General features: G+C 40.3%; 1 protein-coding gene across 1 annotated transcript in view; it reads left to right on the top strand.

Annotated features, from left to right (window-relative positions):
- ALKBH8 (alkB homolog 8, tRNA methyltransferase) overlaps positions 1-18,916 on the top strand; it is a 1,100,659-nt gene that overhangs the window by 328,423 nt on the left and 753,320 nt on the right. Inside the window, exon 3 of the mRNA XM_044072605.1 lies at positions 8,728-8,859. Coding sequence (XP_043928540.1) covers positions 8,728-8,859 — 132 coding nt within the window. The remainder of the gene's footprint in view (positions 1-8,727; positions 8,860-18,916) is intronic.

Raw genomic sequence — 18,916 nt, 5'->3', positions numbered from 1 at the left:
CACTCTCCAAAGCCAAGAACACAGCATCCATGGGACCTGACAACATCCCAGGCTGCGTTCTACATGAACTGCAGAATGAACTGGCACCCTAACTAAGCACCATGTTCATTCGTAGCCTCACCTCAGGCTTTGTGCCCACTGAATGGTGCACAGTGACGGTTATCCCACTCCACAAAGGGGGAGCCACTCACGGACCCTGTGAACTACCTCCCCATTAACCTAATGAGCCTGGTCTGCAAGGCCATGGAACGTATCATCAGTTCGGGTTTGTAAAAGGCAGATCATGTCTTTTGTAGTTCTTTGAAGCAGTTACCAAATCCATAGACGAGGGTAAGGTGGTTCACACAGCTTAGTTAGATCTCGCCAAGGCTTTTAACACCATCCCCCACTCTGGAATTATAGATAAACTCACTAAACTAGGTAAAAATCCCTGTGTCACAAAATGGGTTGCCAACTGGCTCACTGACAGAACCCACACTGTGAAAGTAGCAGACTCCAAATCCGACTTCAGACCAGTGACAAGTGGAATACCACAGGGTTCAGTCCTGGGTCCTGTCCTGTTTATCTACTTTTCTGAAGTACAGGCTAACACAGAAGGTCTTTGGCTAACGAAGTTCACAGATGACTGCAAACTAGGAGCCATAATAAAAACTCCTAACTATGTGGACATCCTACATTAGGGCCTCACGGAGACAGATGGCTGGTGTCAAAGCCATGGCCTCAAGCTCATTGCCAAAAAGTGCATTGTCATCCCGTTTGGTAAAAACTCTGTACCCATGAGCTACCACATAGGTGGTAGTCTACTTAACACCAAAAGTGTGATAAGAGACTTTAGGACACAGTTGGACAGTAATCTCTCCTTTGATAATCACATCGCCACAGTAGTCAGGAAATCCTTCTACATGGCACACCTCATCACAAAAGGTTTCTCATCCAGGAAAAAAGAGGTCATTGTTCCCCTCTGCTTGTCACTCATTAGACCCATTATAGAGTACAACGCCCCTTTTGATATGTACCTCACAAGACATCTACAACAACTGGAAAGGCTGCAGAAATACCTCACAAAGAGGATTACCAGCCTCAAACAGATGCCCTGCGCAGACCATCTCAAAAAACTCCAGCTGTACTCCGTTGCATATCACCTACTTAGAGGCAATCTCTGCCTAACATACAAAGCTGTGTCAAACCCAGAGCTGTTGGACATGCTCAACTTAAAGAAATCCCAGTCCCTCCGAGTTACACGGTCTAGGGACCTAAACATTGTCAGTACAATAAACAGAACACTCTGGAGGGATAGATTCCTGTCCCAGAGACTTCCCATACACTGGAACAAACTACCTATCTGTATCAAACAAAGCTCCTCATTAGCACTCTTCAAGAAAAATCTTGATGACTGGATGGGAAATAGGAAATTCACCCCGGGGATCACCTCTGTGGCTCTGCTCGACAGGGGCACAGGAAAATAATTTTCTTGTGTGGCAAAAGCCAGGGTACCTTTTTGGCTAGGCTTATATAGGCCCTAGGGCCAATAGCCTAGTACCAAACTATGAACTGGACATCCCTCCAAAATTGATGAAAAGACAAGATGAAAACTGGTCAGGGAGGCTGGCAAGAGACCTACAGCAACACTGAAGGAGCTGCAGGAATTTCTGGCAAGTACTGGTTGTGTACTACATGTGACGACAATCTCCAGTATTCTCCATATGTCTGGCCTATGGGGTAGGGTTGCAAGACGGAAGCCTTTTCTCACTCAGAAAAACATCCAGGCCCGGCTAAAATTGCAAAACAATATAACAAGTCTCCCAAAAGCATATGGTAAAATGTGTTATAGTCTGATGAGATCAAGGTTGAACTTTTTGGCCCCAATTCCAAAAGGTACGTTTGGCGCAAAAACAACACTTCACATCACCAAAAGAACACCATCCCCATGGTGAAGCATGGTGCTGGCAGCATCATGCTTTGGAGTTGCTTTTTTCAGCTGGAATTGGGGCTTTAGTCAAGGTGGAGGGAATTATGAACAGTTCCAAATACCAGCCACTTTTGACCCAAAACCTTCAGGCGTCTGCTAGAAAGCTGAAGATGAATTTCATCTTTCAACATGACAATGATCCCAAGCATACATCCAAATCAACAAAATAATGGCTTCACCAGAATAAAATTGAAGTTTAGGAATGGCCCAGCCACAGCCCAGACCGAAATCCAATAGAAAATCTGTGGGGTGACCTGAGGAGGGCTGTGCACAAGAGATGCCATCGCAATCTGACAGATTTGAAGCGCTTTTGCAAGGAAGAGTGGACAAATATTACCCAGTCAGGATGTACCAGACTCCTACCCAAGAAGACTGAATGCTGTAATTAAATCAAAAGGTGCTTCAAAAGTATTAGTTTAAGGGTGCGCACACATATGCAACCAGCTTATTGTATGTTTTTTTTATTTTTTGTACTTTTTCCCCAAACAGGTTTGTTTGTTTTTCAGTTGAATTGTACAGGCTATAGGTCACATTAAAGGTGAGAAATGTTTTGAAATGATGTATTTTGTGGTCTCTTTTTTTATATCACAAAAACCTGGCATTTTAACAAGGGTGTATACACTTTTATATCCAGTGTAAGCAAGCTGTCTTTAAAAGTGATGCTTTATTGCAGTAGATGTGATTATGACCTCTACCAAGACCCCTGGGGATATATTAAATATATTATGAATCTGTCTGCTCCCCTGACCTTAATTATTCTTATCCATCTGATTTTGCCAGAATAGCTTTTAGCATATTGAAACAAGTTCGTTCATTGTTAAAACTGCTTGTAAAAATGGGAACAATTTATAGTATGCAACACGATTTTTGCATTCATTGTATTTAACTTCTCCTGTCAATTTGAACCATCAGACTATCTTTTTCTTTTCTGTGTTCAAGAAAACAAATCCTGCATTAATCATTCATAGTTATTATCACAATTCAGAAAGGCATACATTAGTGTTTGCATTTATTGTTTTTCAGCTTCTCACACACACAAGAAGTCTAAAAGCAGTTCTGTCTTCTAAATAGGTAAATTAATTAATAAGTTAGAATTAAGAAATAAATTAACATCAAGATGTGAAAAATGCTGCATTTACTTTACAATGGTGGTGTTTGCAATTTTTGTTTCTTGATGTGTTTATTTTTAGAAAACAGTTTTTTATATGAATGAAGTGGATAAATGCTGTGGATAAGTGTTCCTGCTTTTCACTGAATAGTGATGGTGGTATTGTTGAGCATGTACATGTGATGGACATATGATATGTCCAGTTTGTTTCTGGAAGGATGCTGTTGCTGCCAGTTGTAGGCGTTTGTGATGCACTTATAGTATGGAGTTTTTTGTGACATGTTCTAGTACTGTCTGATATTGTGGAGGTTGCCTTTCCTTTTGTGATTTTTCTGAACTTCCGACTGAAACTGTCACTTCAGCAAGTCCAAACTGCATGTGACTTTCAGATTGCTAGAATCATTCCTTAATTCAGTCAGCTGTTCTGTGTTTCTGTCAGGTAGGAAAAATGTATATTTTAAACCTTATAATACAAGAGTGATGGAGAATTAAGACCTGTGGTGTGTCATTACAATTTAAAGAACATCAAAACCTTCAATACCATGCGTAAATTAGTAAGCTTCTATACCTTGTGCCTTGGGATGATGATTGTAGGTGGGACTGATTTTTTTTCCTTACCATATGTATGATTTCTTTTGATGATTTATGTGTTGTCTCTGTTAAACAACCTTTGCAATATATTAGGCAAGTGGCTAGTCATTGTTTTGTGTAAAGGAAGGTGTTCTGCCCTTTTATTGTAGGTGTTAACTGTTTCCCCACAGTCTTCCTCTATCATTCTTTTCCTATTACTTACTGTATATACTACTGTCACGGTATGACTTTTGTTATGCTTTCTGGTCCTTGTAGGGCATTTCTTCTACTTGCTCTTGGTTGATTGTAAATCTCATATCACTATTTCACATTCTTAAAGAGTTTGCTAAACTTCAGGTCTCTTCATTTGATGTAGTTTTAGTAATTTCTTTAATTTTTAGAAGGGTGTCTGCTGTTTAGCAGAAGAGTTCAGTATGAATAGAATAGATGGAATTTTGTTTGCAGAACCTAACAGTTGTGCCTTAAGTCTCTTCTTCCTAATACTTAGGACAGTTCAGCTATTGTGCCCAATGTTCGGTTGCATTAAACTTGACCATGTTGTGTTTTTTTTCCCTTAGCTTATTATCTGTAGAGTGAACACTACTATTGAGATAACAGGGAACTTCAGGCATTATTCCTCAGATTAGTTGAACCCCGATAACATGGGTTAACAAAAGTCCTCCTACCTTCATTGGCATTTCCTGTTTCTGTACAGTTTCAGGATTTTGAAATTATGCTGATAGTACTTACGTGTCTTGTAAATTAACAGTTAACCTCCTAACAAACAGCATTTACACCTCTGTAATAAGAAGCATGACGTGACTGTAATTGCATTGTGAGAAAAAACATTGTGAAGATTCTCAGCTGCAGAAGGCTATTAGAGCCTGAAGTCCTAAGGATGTGCTGCATGCCTAAGTATGGCTTGACCACTTATAGTGATGTTCAGCAGTGTGAAGTAGACATGAATATATAAACAGCAGTAGTGTGTGGATGAGAAGCTAGCTTCACTCTTGATATTAAAAGCCATGTGAAGTGGTGTAGAGCAAGCAGTAGGTTGTGGAATAAGAGAACAACCATGCATCAACTGGTGTATATCTAATGACATTAGAAGATAGTAGGTAGCATGTGCCTGCTTGCAGAAGGGACAGGCTTTTTGCAAGTGCCACACAGTACTAACTTGCAATAAATTGCAAACACCTGCTGTAAGGTGTCCAGTAATGTAAACACTTGTTGGCTCTTGGAAAGAGGAGAAAGGGGAGTGTAGCACAGCAGGAAATTAGGGAATATGACAGTCAAAGGTACATAGAAAGGAAGTATAAATGAAAAACATTGTGTTAGGTGGCAAAGCACTTTTTGGGGATACATATATATGTGTGTGTGTGTGTACACACACACACATTGAAGGGATAATGGGAAGGGTGATAAGGAAGCTGGGGGAGGAAATACGGAGAAGAGTAAGCTGCGAGAGCACACAGTTAAACACAAAAAAGTGCACAATAGAAGAGGGGAGGAATGCATGGGCTGAAACAGGACAAACAGACTGTACATATGGTGATGGGGAGAAGAGGACAGTGTACAAGGGAGTATGTTGTGGCAGAGTAAGATGGGAGCGTGCCTACCTGGGCTTAGGACAAGTTATGGAAAGCATGCTGGCAGCTGACCAGCCCAGAAGGAGGTCAGTTTCACCAGATGATGGTTCTGATGCATCAAGGTGGCAAGTGACAGGGAGCATACTTTGTTTGGAGCCCTGAGAACAGGGGCTGTCGGGTCGAGCTCATCTGCTGTGCACACCAGGAGGAGCATGGTGGAAGCCAACCCAGTGGGCAATTTTACTTTCACTTGCCACCCACATTTCCTGCCACTAGCAGAGGCCATATTAGTCAGTCAAACTGGGGCTACCATCCTCGGGAAGAGTCATAACCTCCCCTTCCCCGAGACACTCTTAACTCTCTTACTCACCACAGCCATAGTGGCAGAAGTCAGCTGTAGCTGATGAACTTGCAACTACTTGGCTTCATGACTTGCAAAAGGGAGACATAGTTGGAAGGATACCATTAATAACATCCTACAAATGGTACAGATCATATAGTATAGTATTAGTTAATAGGTTACACTGCAAGTCTCAACTGCTTCCTGTGGTAGCCAATACAATTGACTTCTGGACCCACTGGTCCTAAGCTAAAGTCACAGCAGGCAAAACAGTGTTCCCATACAGGTGTAGGTGATCCTGGAGCCATCATTTTTAGAAAGAACCTTTTATTTTATGGTGTAAAGTTGAAAAAGCATGAGTGAAGGTGTAGGAATTCTTGCCTTTAGGTGTTGAGCGAGAAATATCTTGTGTGCCTTCCCTGTAAACATTTATTTGGCAGGCATACAATTCCATTCAACTAGATTTTCAGTAAATTATTCCACACTTCTAGTGCCCCGTTATCACTCAGGGATGCGAGTAAACCTCAAATATCTCTTTCGTGTCTGTTTTTTCTTCTAAAAGTTCATTTCTTGCTCTTGAGGAAGGTATCCTGTGTGACATGTCCTAAATGGGTTCCTATCAGTTCGTCGAAACGTCAGCAGTTCGAACACCATATATTCGAACTGTGACGTTCAAAAACTGATTATCACGAAGCAGCAGAACACCGAATTCTTTCCCAGGGAAAGAATTTGGTGGGCTGTTTCTGTGGCTTCGCTATATTCAACGCTGTGGTGGAAAGTTATGGGTTGGGTTCAGGTAAGTGTCCGATTGTGCGGATGTTAGGGTTAGGGCGCGGGTGAAGTGGGTGTGGGATAGTGACCGACTTTAGGGTTAGGGCGGGCTAGGTGAGTTAGAGTTAAGGTGCGGGTGGTGGGTGTCTATAGTGACAGACTTTAGGGTTAGGGTGGGATAGATGATTTAGGGTTAGGACTCAGGTCAGGTGAGTGTGCGATAGTGACGGACCTTGGGGTTAGGGTTTGGGTTAAGGTAAGTGGATAGATAGTAGTGTATGTACAGTTTAGTGTAGGGTTAGATGTAGGATTTTAAGTGTATGTGTGTGGATTGCTGTTTTTTTGGTGTGCTTGTGTTGTCTGTGTGTTTCTTGGAACAGCGATTTTTTTCCCTGGGAAAAAATCGCTGTTCTAAGACTTGGATGTTTTTGCACTTCGAGGTTAGAAGTTTGAATATAATGGTGTTTGAACTTCAGCCGTTTCGGTGAACTGATATAGACCCGACCTAAACTCCTCCCTTCATCTCCAGTATCTAATCTGAATGTTAAGACTGTGTTGTTTTCATACCTTCCAGTCTTTTGTCCGAGTAAGCAATATAAACTGACACTCTGGAATTATTCTTGTGCAGTTTAGTCATAATTTATTCTTCTCTGGAATCATCCTTAGTTTATATAGATTTATTTCTTACTTGGTGTTTGGTAGATTGCAGTGAACAGTCCCGTGTGTTCTGAATGCCAATTTAACCTTGTGACAAATCCAAAAATCTTGTCTTAGTTGATGTTTTCCTCATAATGTTAGGCACAAAAACTCACTACAAATGCAGGCTTGAGAATTGTTGGTAACTGTAAGATGTATTTAATAAAAGCAAGAGTTTTAGCAGAAAAATAAGCACTTTTTAAACTGGGAGTGGGAGCCCCTATAACACACGTCAAAGGTGACACACCACGACGTTTTGGGTGACCCACCAGCATCCACCAACACCCATAAGTTACCAAAGAAACTGAATCAGCAAAAATACAAGACCCTGCACTTATCTATTAAAACACAGCAACAAAAAAGTAATTAATTAATGTTAATCAAATCAAAAGCAATGTGTTCCATATTTTTTTCAGTTCAAAATTACTATTAAAAGTAGGGTTATATTTTGGTGCACTGTTTTAAGCCATCTTATCAGTGCGCATATCGTTTTCTCTATTGTAAGTCAGTCATTTTTCTTTTACTTTTATAATACATAGCAGCACACGATTGGTCTGTATTTTTTTAAATAAATGAATATGTAAAGAATTGTTTCTGTTTTGTTCGGGGGGCAGGGGTGCCACGCCAGCAGAGTCAAGCTAGGCATTTTCCAAATTTTTGACACGCCAAGCCCAAAAGGTTTGCCATCACTGGCCTATAAAAACGTTTTACGTACTGTTTGCCCTGACAAGAAGTCTTAAGTACTTCATAAATTTCATTTAGACTGACATTTTGGGAAATATAGATTTGAAACTATAGACACAATTTTGTGATATTAATAAAAGTAATGTGTGTGTTTATGCCCCATTAACTTTAACTTCTCAGGGACTTGCTTTTTTTTTGTTCTTGGTATTCTGCATTACTAAGAAAAAGTTAAAAGAAACTGACCATTTTATTAACAATGTTACTCGAGCAGCTAATCTCATTTGCCGTAATCTCACTGCTAAAGTTTAATAATAGAGTGGGGCTGCATGACAGAAGTGCAAGTCCCACAGGTCTGAACATACATTTGTGAATAAAAAATGTATTGCAATAAATATTGAAATGTTTCCCCACCCCAACCCTGTAGGGAGCCATTTCACTTCCCCTACTGCATGTGAACTCTGAGGTCTCTGTACTTTGGAGTAAGGGCAGGTACTGCAAGCTCAAACTTCCCCTCTTTGCAGCTGTGTGATTGAAGCTACAAGAGTTGCAGTTATGGACCTTGCACTTCTGTTTGCCCATTTAATGGAAAACTGGCTCGTATAGACGTTTGTGGGTCACATGCAGTTATTGTTCATTTCTTTCATACAAAACGTATTTTGGGTACAGTTAGAAAGCTGCTGCTTTCTTCAGTTTTTTTTTCTTTGCTATAGTGGTATAAAGTGTATTACAGCAAATCATAAATGAAAAAATAAATGTCATTTTTGTCTCTGAGCTTTGAAAACCCATTCGTTGTCAGGAGAGGAGACAATGAAGAAATGCAGCAGAGGTAAGAAGATGTTCCTTAAACTGTGATTGTGTTCTGTTGCTTTATGGTCACCTTAAAGTAATGTTTGCTAAATTGCTTACCTGTTCTGTGGCAGTTTTGCCATGTGACAGCTTGTAAATAATTTTAAACTGTGTAACTACCCTAGCATAAGTAGTTTGCTTTAATGTCCCACAGTTCACTATAAAGAAGACACATGTCAGACTCTTCCTCCGGGACTGATTGTGGTAGAGGACTTTGTTTCACCAAACTGTGAAGAAAAGTTATTGTCGAGTATTGACTGGGATTTTGGAACAGATAATGAATCCGGTAAGTATGCCGTGGGAAACGGGAACAAATTTGTTACCACCACTTATGCTGGTCTACATCTCTTCCAGTATATGGTTGTTTGCAGCTTTATTAGATGCAACAGTCTTGTTGTGAATGCTCATCCTTCCACCTACCTTCCTAAAAGTATGCTGTTTATATACGTTACATTAACTTTTACCCTTTTAGCCCTGGTTGTGTATAAAAAGGGTTCATGTAGGATCAGTTCACTTGTCTGATAAACAGACATAAAAAATTAAATATGCGTTGTATTCTGTTAAGTACTGGAACATCATTTGTGAACCAAGCCTTTTATTATGGGCTGCTGTACATAAGATAAGTCTTCAAGCACAGCTCTTGGTGGAGTGGGTATCAGCATAATTACATTTGCACCTCAGGGTTTTTTTTGTTGGTGCAGATGAAGTGCTATATGTACATGTTTAGGATCTGAAGGGGAAACAGATATGGGTTAAAAGATGTAACTGTAGTTCCAGAAGAAAAGAAGTAATTATGGAAATACAGGACCTTTTCTGAAGGTGTATTTCTTTGTATTTTATGAAACTGATGAACAGAGTGGAATACTTCATTTAGTTTATTTTGTACTGTAAGAGTACAAGCATGTAATATAAAGCTGTTATATCCAAAAATAAGCATATGTGGCTGAGACAGGCTGCCAAGAAATTGGCACTAATCTTAAAAAAAGCTATTATTGCTCCCAGAACAGCTATTATTAAATACTCCAGTCTAACAGGCAGGAACTCCATTTGATCTGCTTGTCTCAGTCTAAAGGTACAGTGGATATAAAAAGTATACATACCCCTGTTAAAATGCAAGGTTTTTATAATATAAACAATGAGACCACAATAAATAATTTCAGAACTTTTCCCACCTTTAATGTGACCTATAACCTGTACAATTCAATTGAAAAACAAACACATCTCAATAAGCTGGTTGCATAAGTGTGCACACCATTAAACTAATACATTGTTGAAGCACCTTTTGCTTTAAATACAGCATTCAGTCTTCTTGGGTACACACCTGCCATCAGTTAGAGAGATTCTGATTAATCCCAAATAAAGTTCAGCTGGACTACTAGTATTTCCCTAACTTTTACTCAGTTGCTTGCTACAGCAAAATCCGTGGTTCGCAGATAGCTTACAAAGCATCAAAGGAATTTCATTGTTGAAAGGTATAAGTGGGGAGAAGGGTACAAAAAAGTTTTCACAGCATTGGATATACCATGGAACACACTGAAGACTGTCATTAAAAAGTGGAGAAAATATGGGACAACAGTGACATTGCAAAGAACTAGACATCCTTCCAAAATTGATGAACCGACAAGATGAAAACTGGTGAAGGAGGCTGTCAAGAGACCTACAGCAACACTGAAGGAGCTGCAGGAATTTCTGGAAAGTACTGGTTGTGTACTACATGTGACAACAATCTCCCATATTCTCCATATGTCTGGACTATGGGGTAAGGTTGCAAGACGGAAGCCTTTTCTTACACAGAAAAACATCCAGGCCCTGCTAAAATTTTCAAAACAATATATCAAGTCTCCCAAAAGCATGTGGGAAAGTGTGTTATGATCTGATGAGACCAAGGTTGAACTTTTTGGCCACAGTTCCAAAAGGTACGTTTGGCGCAAAAACAACACTTTGCATCACCAAAAGAACACCATCCCCACGGTGAAGCATGGTGGTGGCAGTATCATGCTTTGGGGTTGCTTTTCTTCAGCTGGAACTGGGGCTTTAGTCGAGGTGGAGGGAATTACGAACAGTTTCGAATACCAGTGTGGCCCAAAACCTTCAGGCATCTGCTAGAAAGCTGAAGTTGAAGAGGAATTTCACCTTTCAATATGACAATGACCCCAAGCATACATCCAAATCAACAAAAGATAGCTTCACCAGAAGAAAATTAAAGTTTTGGAATGGCCCAGCCAGAGCCCAGACCTAAATCCAGTAGAAAATCTGTGGGGTAACCTGAAGAGGACTGTACACAAGAGATGCCCTCGCAATCTGACAGATTTGGTGTGCTTTTGCAAAGAAGAGTGGGCAGATATTGCCATGTCAAGATGTGTCATGCTGATAGACTCCTACCCCAGGAGACTGAATGCTGTAATTAAATCATAAGGTGCTTCAACTAAGTATTTGTTTTTAAGGATGTTGTTACTTATGCAACCAGCTTATTGTAGGTTTTTTTTATTTTTTATATTTTCCCCCAACAGATTTGTTTTTCAATTGAATTGTACAGGTTATAGGTCACATTAAAGGTGGGAAACATTTTCAAATAATTTATTGTCGTCTAATTTTTTTATATCACAAAAACCTGGCATTTTAACAGGAGTGTGTACACTTTTTATATCTACTGTAGCTACAGTTGTCAATCCATAAGCCTATACCTGTACTTCTATACTTTTGTAATTTAATAGTCAGTTACTAGGCTAATGGCTCTAGGAGGCCTTTTTAAGCCTAGCCACATTTTCTCATTTGTAAATGAATGGATACATTACTCAAGGACAAATAGTTTGGGCTGACCATATTCTCCCATTTGTACAGGACAGGATACGTTACCCGGGGCATATAGTTATGTAGGTGGCAGAACATTTATAAGCTGCCCATGTCCAGTAGTGGCAAAAGTTCCATTTAAAATACCACTCTGAATCCATATATTAAATGGGGCTTGTTTTGTTCAGTGCTCACTGAAATGGTGTCTATCTAAAATTCAACTCCTCTGTCTCTACTCTGAATCTGAATAGTGTGTAATCGCTCAATTAACTCTGCGTTCTGCACACGGATTATGCCTGGTTAACAAACAGCTTTTCTTATATTTTTTTCTCAATTTTTTGTAAAACTCTTGTTTACAAGATACCTCCTAGAAATTTGTAATTCAGTTAAGAAATACGCAGTTTGAGACCTGCATTAATCCAAATTAACTGGAAATGTGCTAATTGCATTTCAAAATGCCACTCTATCTGTAACCCAATGCATTTATATGTACTTGGAGTAAACCTAATATTGTCTCTGTTGCTAAGCTCTAGCTGAAGTTTAAAACTCCAACCTGCCTGAAACATTAAGCATTTCACACATTCCAGGACTGTAACTTAGATATTCAAACTCCGTTGCTTAGCTAATCTATGTGCTGTGCCTGCTACTAATCACATTTTACTCTTTCTGTGCTTTGTTAATTGGTGTTATAATGGTATTTGAATATGTTTAACTTAAACTTTTCTTCTTAGAGTTGCTTTAGCCAATTTTCAACTTGCAAACTTACTATGTATGCCTTAACTGCCTGATTATAAACTCCTGACTCTTGTACTGTATGCTTCATTACCCCTTTTTTTTCTCTCCTTGCATATTTCAGCCTGTGTTCCTGTCTTCTCCTGCTCTAATCTCCCGAATGTACCCTTTTGGAAGTCCATACTAAGGAACCCACAAACAAGGACATTTTATCTCTAAAACTAAAACCCATCCGGCTCCCTGCAAGGCATTGTCAGTGAAAGTATGTGTAGTGCTATATCTATTTTTGCCAGTTTGAAGGTAGTACATACTTTCTTGCAGGTCGCTGTATGCTTCCCTGCCAGGTCAGCCAGCAGCCAATAGCTCTCCCTCTTCTTGCCCACTGAATTACTCTACTCTCCCTATTTTACATATTTCTGCTTCTTCCTGTCCTTTAAAATAACCTTACTCCCCCTCTATATTTCTTTACCCCCTCTCTTGTTGTACATAAGCTCCCTCTTTTCACCTAACAGGATTTTCCCTTACAGGGCTCTCTGTTGTATTAAACTGACTGTCCACTAGGTGGCACTCTTCCACCATTCCGTTGTCTCTAGCTTCTTTCCTACTCCTCTCCTTATCTCACCCATTTACTTCTTAGATAACTTTTTTACTGATCTCAGTTTCACTATTCTCCTTGGAATACCCATTCCACTTCTCCACTCTGCATTTACCCATCCCTATCCCTCATAGCCTCTGACCTTCTACTGTTATTTCTCTTTCATTTCCAACCACAACTCTAACTTGCTGTCAGTCTTTTTACTTAGTATAACTGTGCAAACTTACCTTCTGGCTCTCACACTCTACTGATTGTTTTCCTCCCATTTTCTCCTTCCTTTGGCTCTTCCCGCTCCGTTCGCCCTACGGGCTCACTCCGCTCCCCTGCCCCCAATTCCCACCCGCCCGCAGTACCTCTATATTTATTCCTAACTAACCCCTCCCACCCAAACCAATTAACTAATCACTATCCTCTCCTTACCACCCCTCCCTTTCCTACTCCTCCTAACCCCACTTGACCCACCCTGTCCTCTTTACTCAGTCTTTCTCTCTCTCTCCCTGTAAAGACTTACATCCCCTTCTACTTCCTCTACCTCTTCTCCTCAATTAACCTGTAAACTTCCTCAAACATCTCTCCCTTCATTTTCCTCACATCTCCCATGCTCCCTTCTTGTGCTACTAATTCCTCTTTATTTTGCTACTTCTTACTCTTCCAAAACACCCATATGCCTACCTCCTACTCAAACCACCCCATGCACTCTCCCAAAACCATTTCTAGCAACCCACTTCCATACAATAACATCCTCTCTTATTTCTCCTAACCTACTGCACCTATTCCACCCCAAACTCTTCTCCACCACAACAAATACCGTCACTCTTAAATCACTACTAGCCCCAAACAGCTTCCTTCTCAATAAACACCAAAAGCTAAAAGTTATTCCCAATAATGACCTAGCCTTATCTGGAGATATCCATTCTAACCCTGGCTCTTGCCTCACAACAAACTCCTCCCCACCCCCACTTCATCCATTCTCCCCCTCCCTCTTCTACTTCCTCTCCTAACACCCTTAAGTTCTTTACCACAAATGCCCAAAGCCTTAATAACAAAATATACCAAATACTAGCTTGGATCTCCCACAATCAACCTGACATCCTAGCCATCTCAGAAACCTGGCTGAAACCCCATATTGCTGACTCCGAAATCCTATCACCTGGATTCCAAATCCATAGAAGTGACCGTTTAAACAGAAAAGGTGGAGGCTCTGCTCTAATCTACTCCAACCTTCTCTCACTAATCCCTCTACAAACTCCAATTCCAAAATTCAAAAATACTGAACTAACCGCTTGTCTCATACAATTAAATAAACATAAAAATATCTGCATTATCTCCCTATATATTTCCCCAGGCGACAACATCTCTACCCTTGAAAATATTCTTCACTGGGCCTCAACTAAAATAAAATTCGAAACCTACATTCTAGGCGATGTTAATATTGATTGGAATAAAATCAACTCACCTTCTCCCTCCTTATTCATCAACCTCTACAATTTCTCCCAAGTAATTCATACAACTACTTGCCCTAACAAACACAACCCCCCAGGATCCATCATCCACTGGGTCCTAGTCTCCCATCCTAATAAAATAACTCTCTCTGGTAGTATCCCAGACACATTCAGTGACCATCTCCCTGCTTTCATACATCGCTCAACCAACAATACTAAACACCAACACCACTATATCCACACTCGCAATATCAGCAACTTCAACCCCTCAAATTTCTCAAACACTTTTAAATATATAAACTGGCAAATCCTATATACTCTTCCCCTCGACAATGCAGTAGAATATTTTAACTCTATCTTCCTGAAAACCCTCAACTCCCAAGCCCCACCAAGAAACAAACGAATCAAGACTAATTCTGCTCCTTGGCTATCCAAAGAAACTAAACAAATCATGCACTGCAGGGAAAAATCTTGGAAGCTCTACCAAAAAAATAAGATGCCTTCTACCTTGCTTCAATACACCCAACTCTGCAACCAAGTAAAGTAACTAATCACCTCAGACAAAAAAAACTACTACAATAAACTTTAATCCAACAATAACAAGAACCCAAAACAATTCTGGAAATCTATTAATTCCCTACTCCACCCAGGATCCAGGAATAATCCCTGCCCTGACCCTAGCTTAACTGACTCAGAACTAAGCTCTCACTTCAACACATTTTTTACAGAATCCATAGCTAATCTAACCAAATCTTTTCCCAACAATAATCCATCCAACTCTCTTTCCTCTACTTCCAGCACCCCTAATAACTGTATGCTTAATTTCCAACTCAAACCTGTACCAACTACTTTCATAAAAAGACTCCTATCAAAACTAAAGCCGTGCTCAAATGCCCCAGACAACTTACCCTCCTCTTTCCTCAAATCCGCTGCTGATGGTATTGCTCTCCCTATAAGCATTCTAATTAACAGATCTTTAAAAGAGTCTTATGTACCCAGATTTTGGTGATCTGCCTTCATTCTACCCCTTCACAAAGGAGGCAAAAACTACAATATCTCTAATTTCCGCCCAATTGCCCTACTCTTACCATTATCAAAAATACTTGAAAAATGTGTCCATCACCAACTTATGCCTTTTTTAACTCAGAATCTCCTCATAACCCCTACCCAGCATGGCTTCCGCCCTGGCCACAGCACCACTACCGCCTTACTATCTTTCTTAGACGCAGTAAATCGAGCACGTGATTCTGGATTACTAGTATCCGCAGTACTGCTAGACCTTTCCAAAGCCTTTGATACCATCTCCCACAAGCACCTTCTCTTTCATCTCTCCCCTGATACCCTTTCCTGGTTCTCCAGCTACCTGTCGGACAGATCTCAAGCTGTCAAATGGAAGAACTCTACCTCCTCCTTTTTGCCAACACCCACTGGTGTTCCCCAGGTGTCCATCCTCGGACCCATGCTTTTCAACATTTTCATTAACAACCTTCACTCAATCATCCCTGATACGACAGTTGTCCAATATGCAGATGACTCTACCTTAGTGTGTGCCGCCTCCAACCTACCTGAACTCCTGACTAAAACTCAAACAGCTTTTTCCACTACCAAAAACTGGATGCACCAAAACCATCTCTCTCTCTCAACTCTAATAAATCCAAAATACTTCTCTTTCCTCCCTCCAGGAATTTCTCCTTTGACAAGAATGCTTTCAAAGTCCTTAGCCAAAGCAACTCTGCCATTGAAGTGGTCCCTTCTGCCAAACTCCTCAGCATTACCATAGACGAACACCTTAAATTTGATATCCACATCCAGCAAAACATAAAGAAAACCCATCAAAAGCTAGGCATGCTCTATAGAAATAACCACTTTCTCTCCAACTTCGCAAGGCAAACTATTGCTAATACCTACCTCCTACCCTCTCTGTTATATGGAGACCCTCTACTAACTAACCTATCTTCTTCCAACACCTTTAAACTCGAAACTTGCTATAATAAAATCTCCAAATTCGCAACTAAATCCAAAACCTCTACTCACCACTGCCTAACCCTACAATTTCTGAACTGGCTGGAACTCTCAAACCTCCTAGACTATTTCCAACTAACCACCGTGCACAAATTAATATTCTATCCAGATAAATGCCCAGCCTTAACAAACATCCTTCCCCCTTACATCCCAACCAGATCTCTGAGATCTGAACACCAAAATTTAATCTCTGTCTACAAACCCAAACGCCCTGCAGGCCAACTCCTTCTCTCTTTCACTGTAGGCAAAAAATGGAACTCTCTCCCTCCTTCACTCAGGACTACACCTAGCTATGAATCCTTCAAAACCCTACTTTTCTCTTACCTATCCACTAAATATAAATGCTCCTGCTTTCACCCTACATAACAATCTTAAGAATTTCCCCTTTGAGCTCTCCATACTCCTGCTCTTCTCTGCACTATTACCTCTTTTTCTATTCTCCTAATTAAACCTAAGCTAACATACTCAGACTAAGCACCTTCTCTCTCTTGACTCCAAGTATTGTATATATTGTAAATATCAAGTAATTCTCTAATGCTTATTGTCCAGTCAGTCTAAACTTACTGTTCTGAATGTAAATACCTACAAACTGTGCTACCTATGTCAAAATTGTATTTCAATGTCAATTTATCCACCTGTACCTGATTGCATATATGTATTTACCATTGCATTATGTAACATTTGTATCCATATATGTATGTACTTACCATTGCATTATGTAACCTTAGTAACCATATTGCTTATTGGAGCTTTTTACCCCGGGCCTCCACTGAAAATGGGCACACCACTGGCCCAGTGGACTTCCCCGGTAATCAAACTGAAATAAAAATAAAAATAAAGTTCCAGACGAGGGATACATCTCCAATTTCCCATCCTTTGATCAAGGTTGCATTTGAAAAGGGTCAAGGACAAACTCTGCTTAGTGTGGAATGGAAGCTGGTTGCATAATAACCCGTCTCTGAGATACATAAAAGTTCCTCTAACATGTTCTATTTATGTTGCAACTAAGGTTAAGGTCCCTTGATTGAGTGTTTCTGATGCTGTTAGACTTGCAGATGTGAAGCAGTTTCATCAGTAGAGAATTGGATGCTGCCTTGTAGATTAGGCATAGCTCACCTCTCTGCAGTCTGTAGAAGACTGACTATGGTGATAAGGCTTTGAGCTGGTCTGTGTTTTCTATTTGGTTTATGTCTTTATATTCCATTTGTTGCAGATGCTTGGTAAGATATATGTTGAAGGGAGCATGTACATGTTCTGTCTGATGTGGGCCATGTATAGGGGACATTGACATTTCTGGACCAAGATGTCACACCGTTGTTTATAAGTTGTGCAGTATGATTTTCTCACAGCAGTAAATGCATGATGGTCAAAGTCCAAGTCCCTGTACACATATGTTCCCAAATCCCTAACCACTGGGTCAACTCTTAGGGGTGTATCAGCTATGTGGTAGTTCCTAGGGGGAGGCTTTCTTATCAAAGAATACTGTTATGCATTTTTTTTATGTACAGGTTTAGTCCATGGTTCTTGCACCAATTATTAATTTTCAACAAACCTTCTTGGAGGATGTTTGTATTTTTGGTGTTTTATTTATTTATTTATTTTTAACTGCAGTGAGTTTAGCGTCATCTGCAAACTTGGTCAGCCCGAGTCCTTTAACATTAGCTTGGACTTCCAAGAAGTATCTACCAAAAAATGAGCTGCCCCAATACCAGGTCCCGTGGGACTCAACTGGTGACTAGTTTTTTTTGTAGAGGTAGGATCCCTTATCCTGTCTACCTGTGCCCTATCTGTGAACCATTCATTTGTTCAGTAGGTGATGTAGGGGTTTATTCCTAGTATTGTGAGTTTGTCGATAATACCTGGATGAGCAATAGTGATAAATATATTGGCTAGTTCAACATAGGCAGCTTGAACCATTTGCCCTTACTCTTGACTTTGGTAACTTTCTCAAAAAAGTATACCAGGATTAGCAGGTACAGTCTTGTCCTGACAAATCCAGACTGTTGGATCCACTGTGGGAAGATTTATTTTGTCTTTATATCCACCATGATACTTTTCATGGCCTTGCAAATGAGACTGGTCAGACTTATTGGTCTGTGGTACCCGAGCCAGCAGAAGGTCCATGCTTGTGCAAAGGAATAACAGTTGCAGACCTTCATTCATTTGGCGCAAACCCAGCATGGAGACTGAGGTTGAACAGTGATTTTAGAAGGCTGGATGGGTCATGCTTCATGCTATTCATGAGGCATCCTGGGATGTTATCAGGGCCACCAGATGCAGTATGCTTTACCTTGAAAAGCTAATTGAGGACCTGTTCTGGAGTGATAGTTGGAGGACTTATAGTCAAGGGTATTATTTTGGGGAGTGCTTGGGGGGAAGTGGGGTGAGGCTGGAGCTAAATTTATCATCCCGGTTCGTTATAATCTCTGGTTCTGTATAAGTGGTTCTGTTTACAATTAGTTTTGGCACACTGTTGGGTATTACCTTTGAGAATGCGGATATAGCAGAAGAAGGTTTTATGGTTGTCCTTTGCCTGTGAGACTGTCTTCAGCTCAAATATAGCTTTGGTGAACTTAATAATACTCTTGAGCTGCTTATTTATTACAATGATAAGTTTCTTGCCTTGCTGGATTTGACAGTGTTTTTTTTATACCAGAATTCCACCAGGGTGGCTTCTTCTCAAGGTGGTCTTATGCTTAATCTGGGTGGATATTCCTGCCTCAGTGCAGCTGTTTATATGATGGTATAGGGTTTCTGTCAAT

This window comes from Protopterus annectens, chromosome 5.part0 (genome assembly GCF_019279795.1).
Source record: "Protopterus annectens isolate FY-2018-M chromosome 5.part0, PAN1.0, whole genome shotgun sequence".
Classification (NCBI taxonomy): Eukaryota; Metazoa; Chordata; order Ceratodontiformes; family Protopteridae; genus Protopterus; species Protopterus annectens.
The sequence above is the reverse complement of the archived record's forward strand: the minus strand, read 5'-3'. Positions and strand labels throughout refer to the sequence as shown.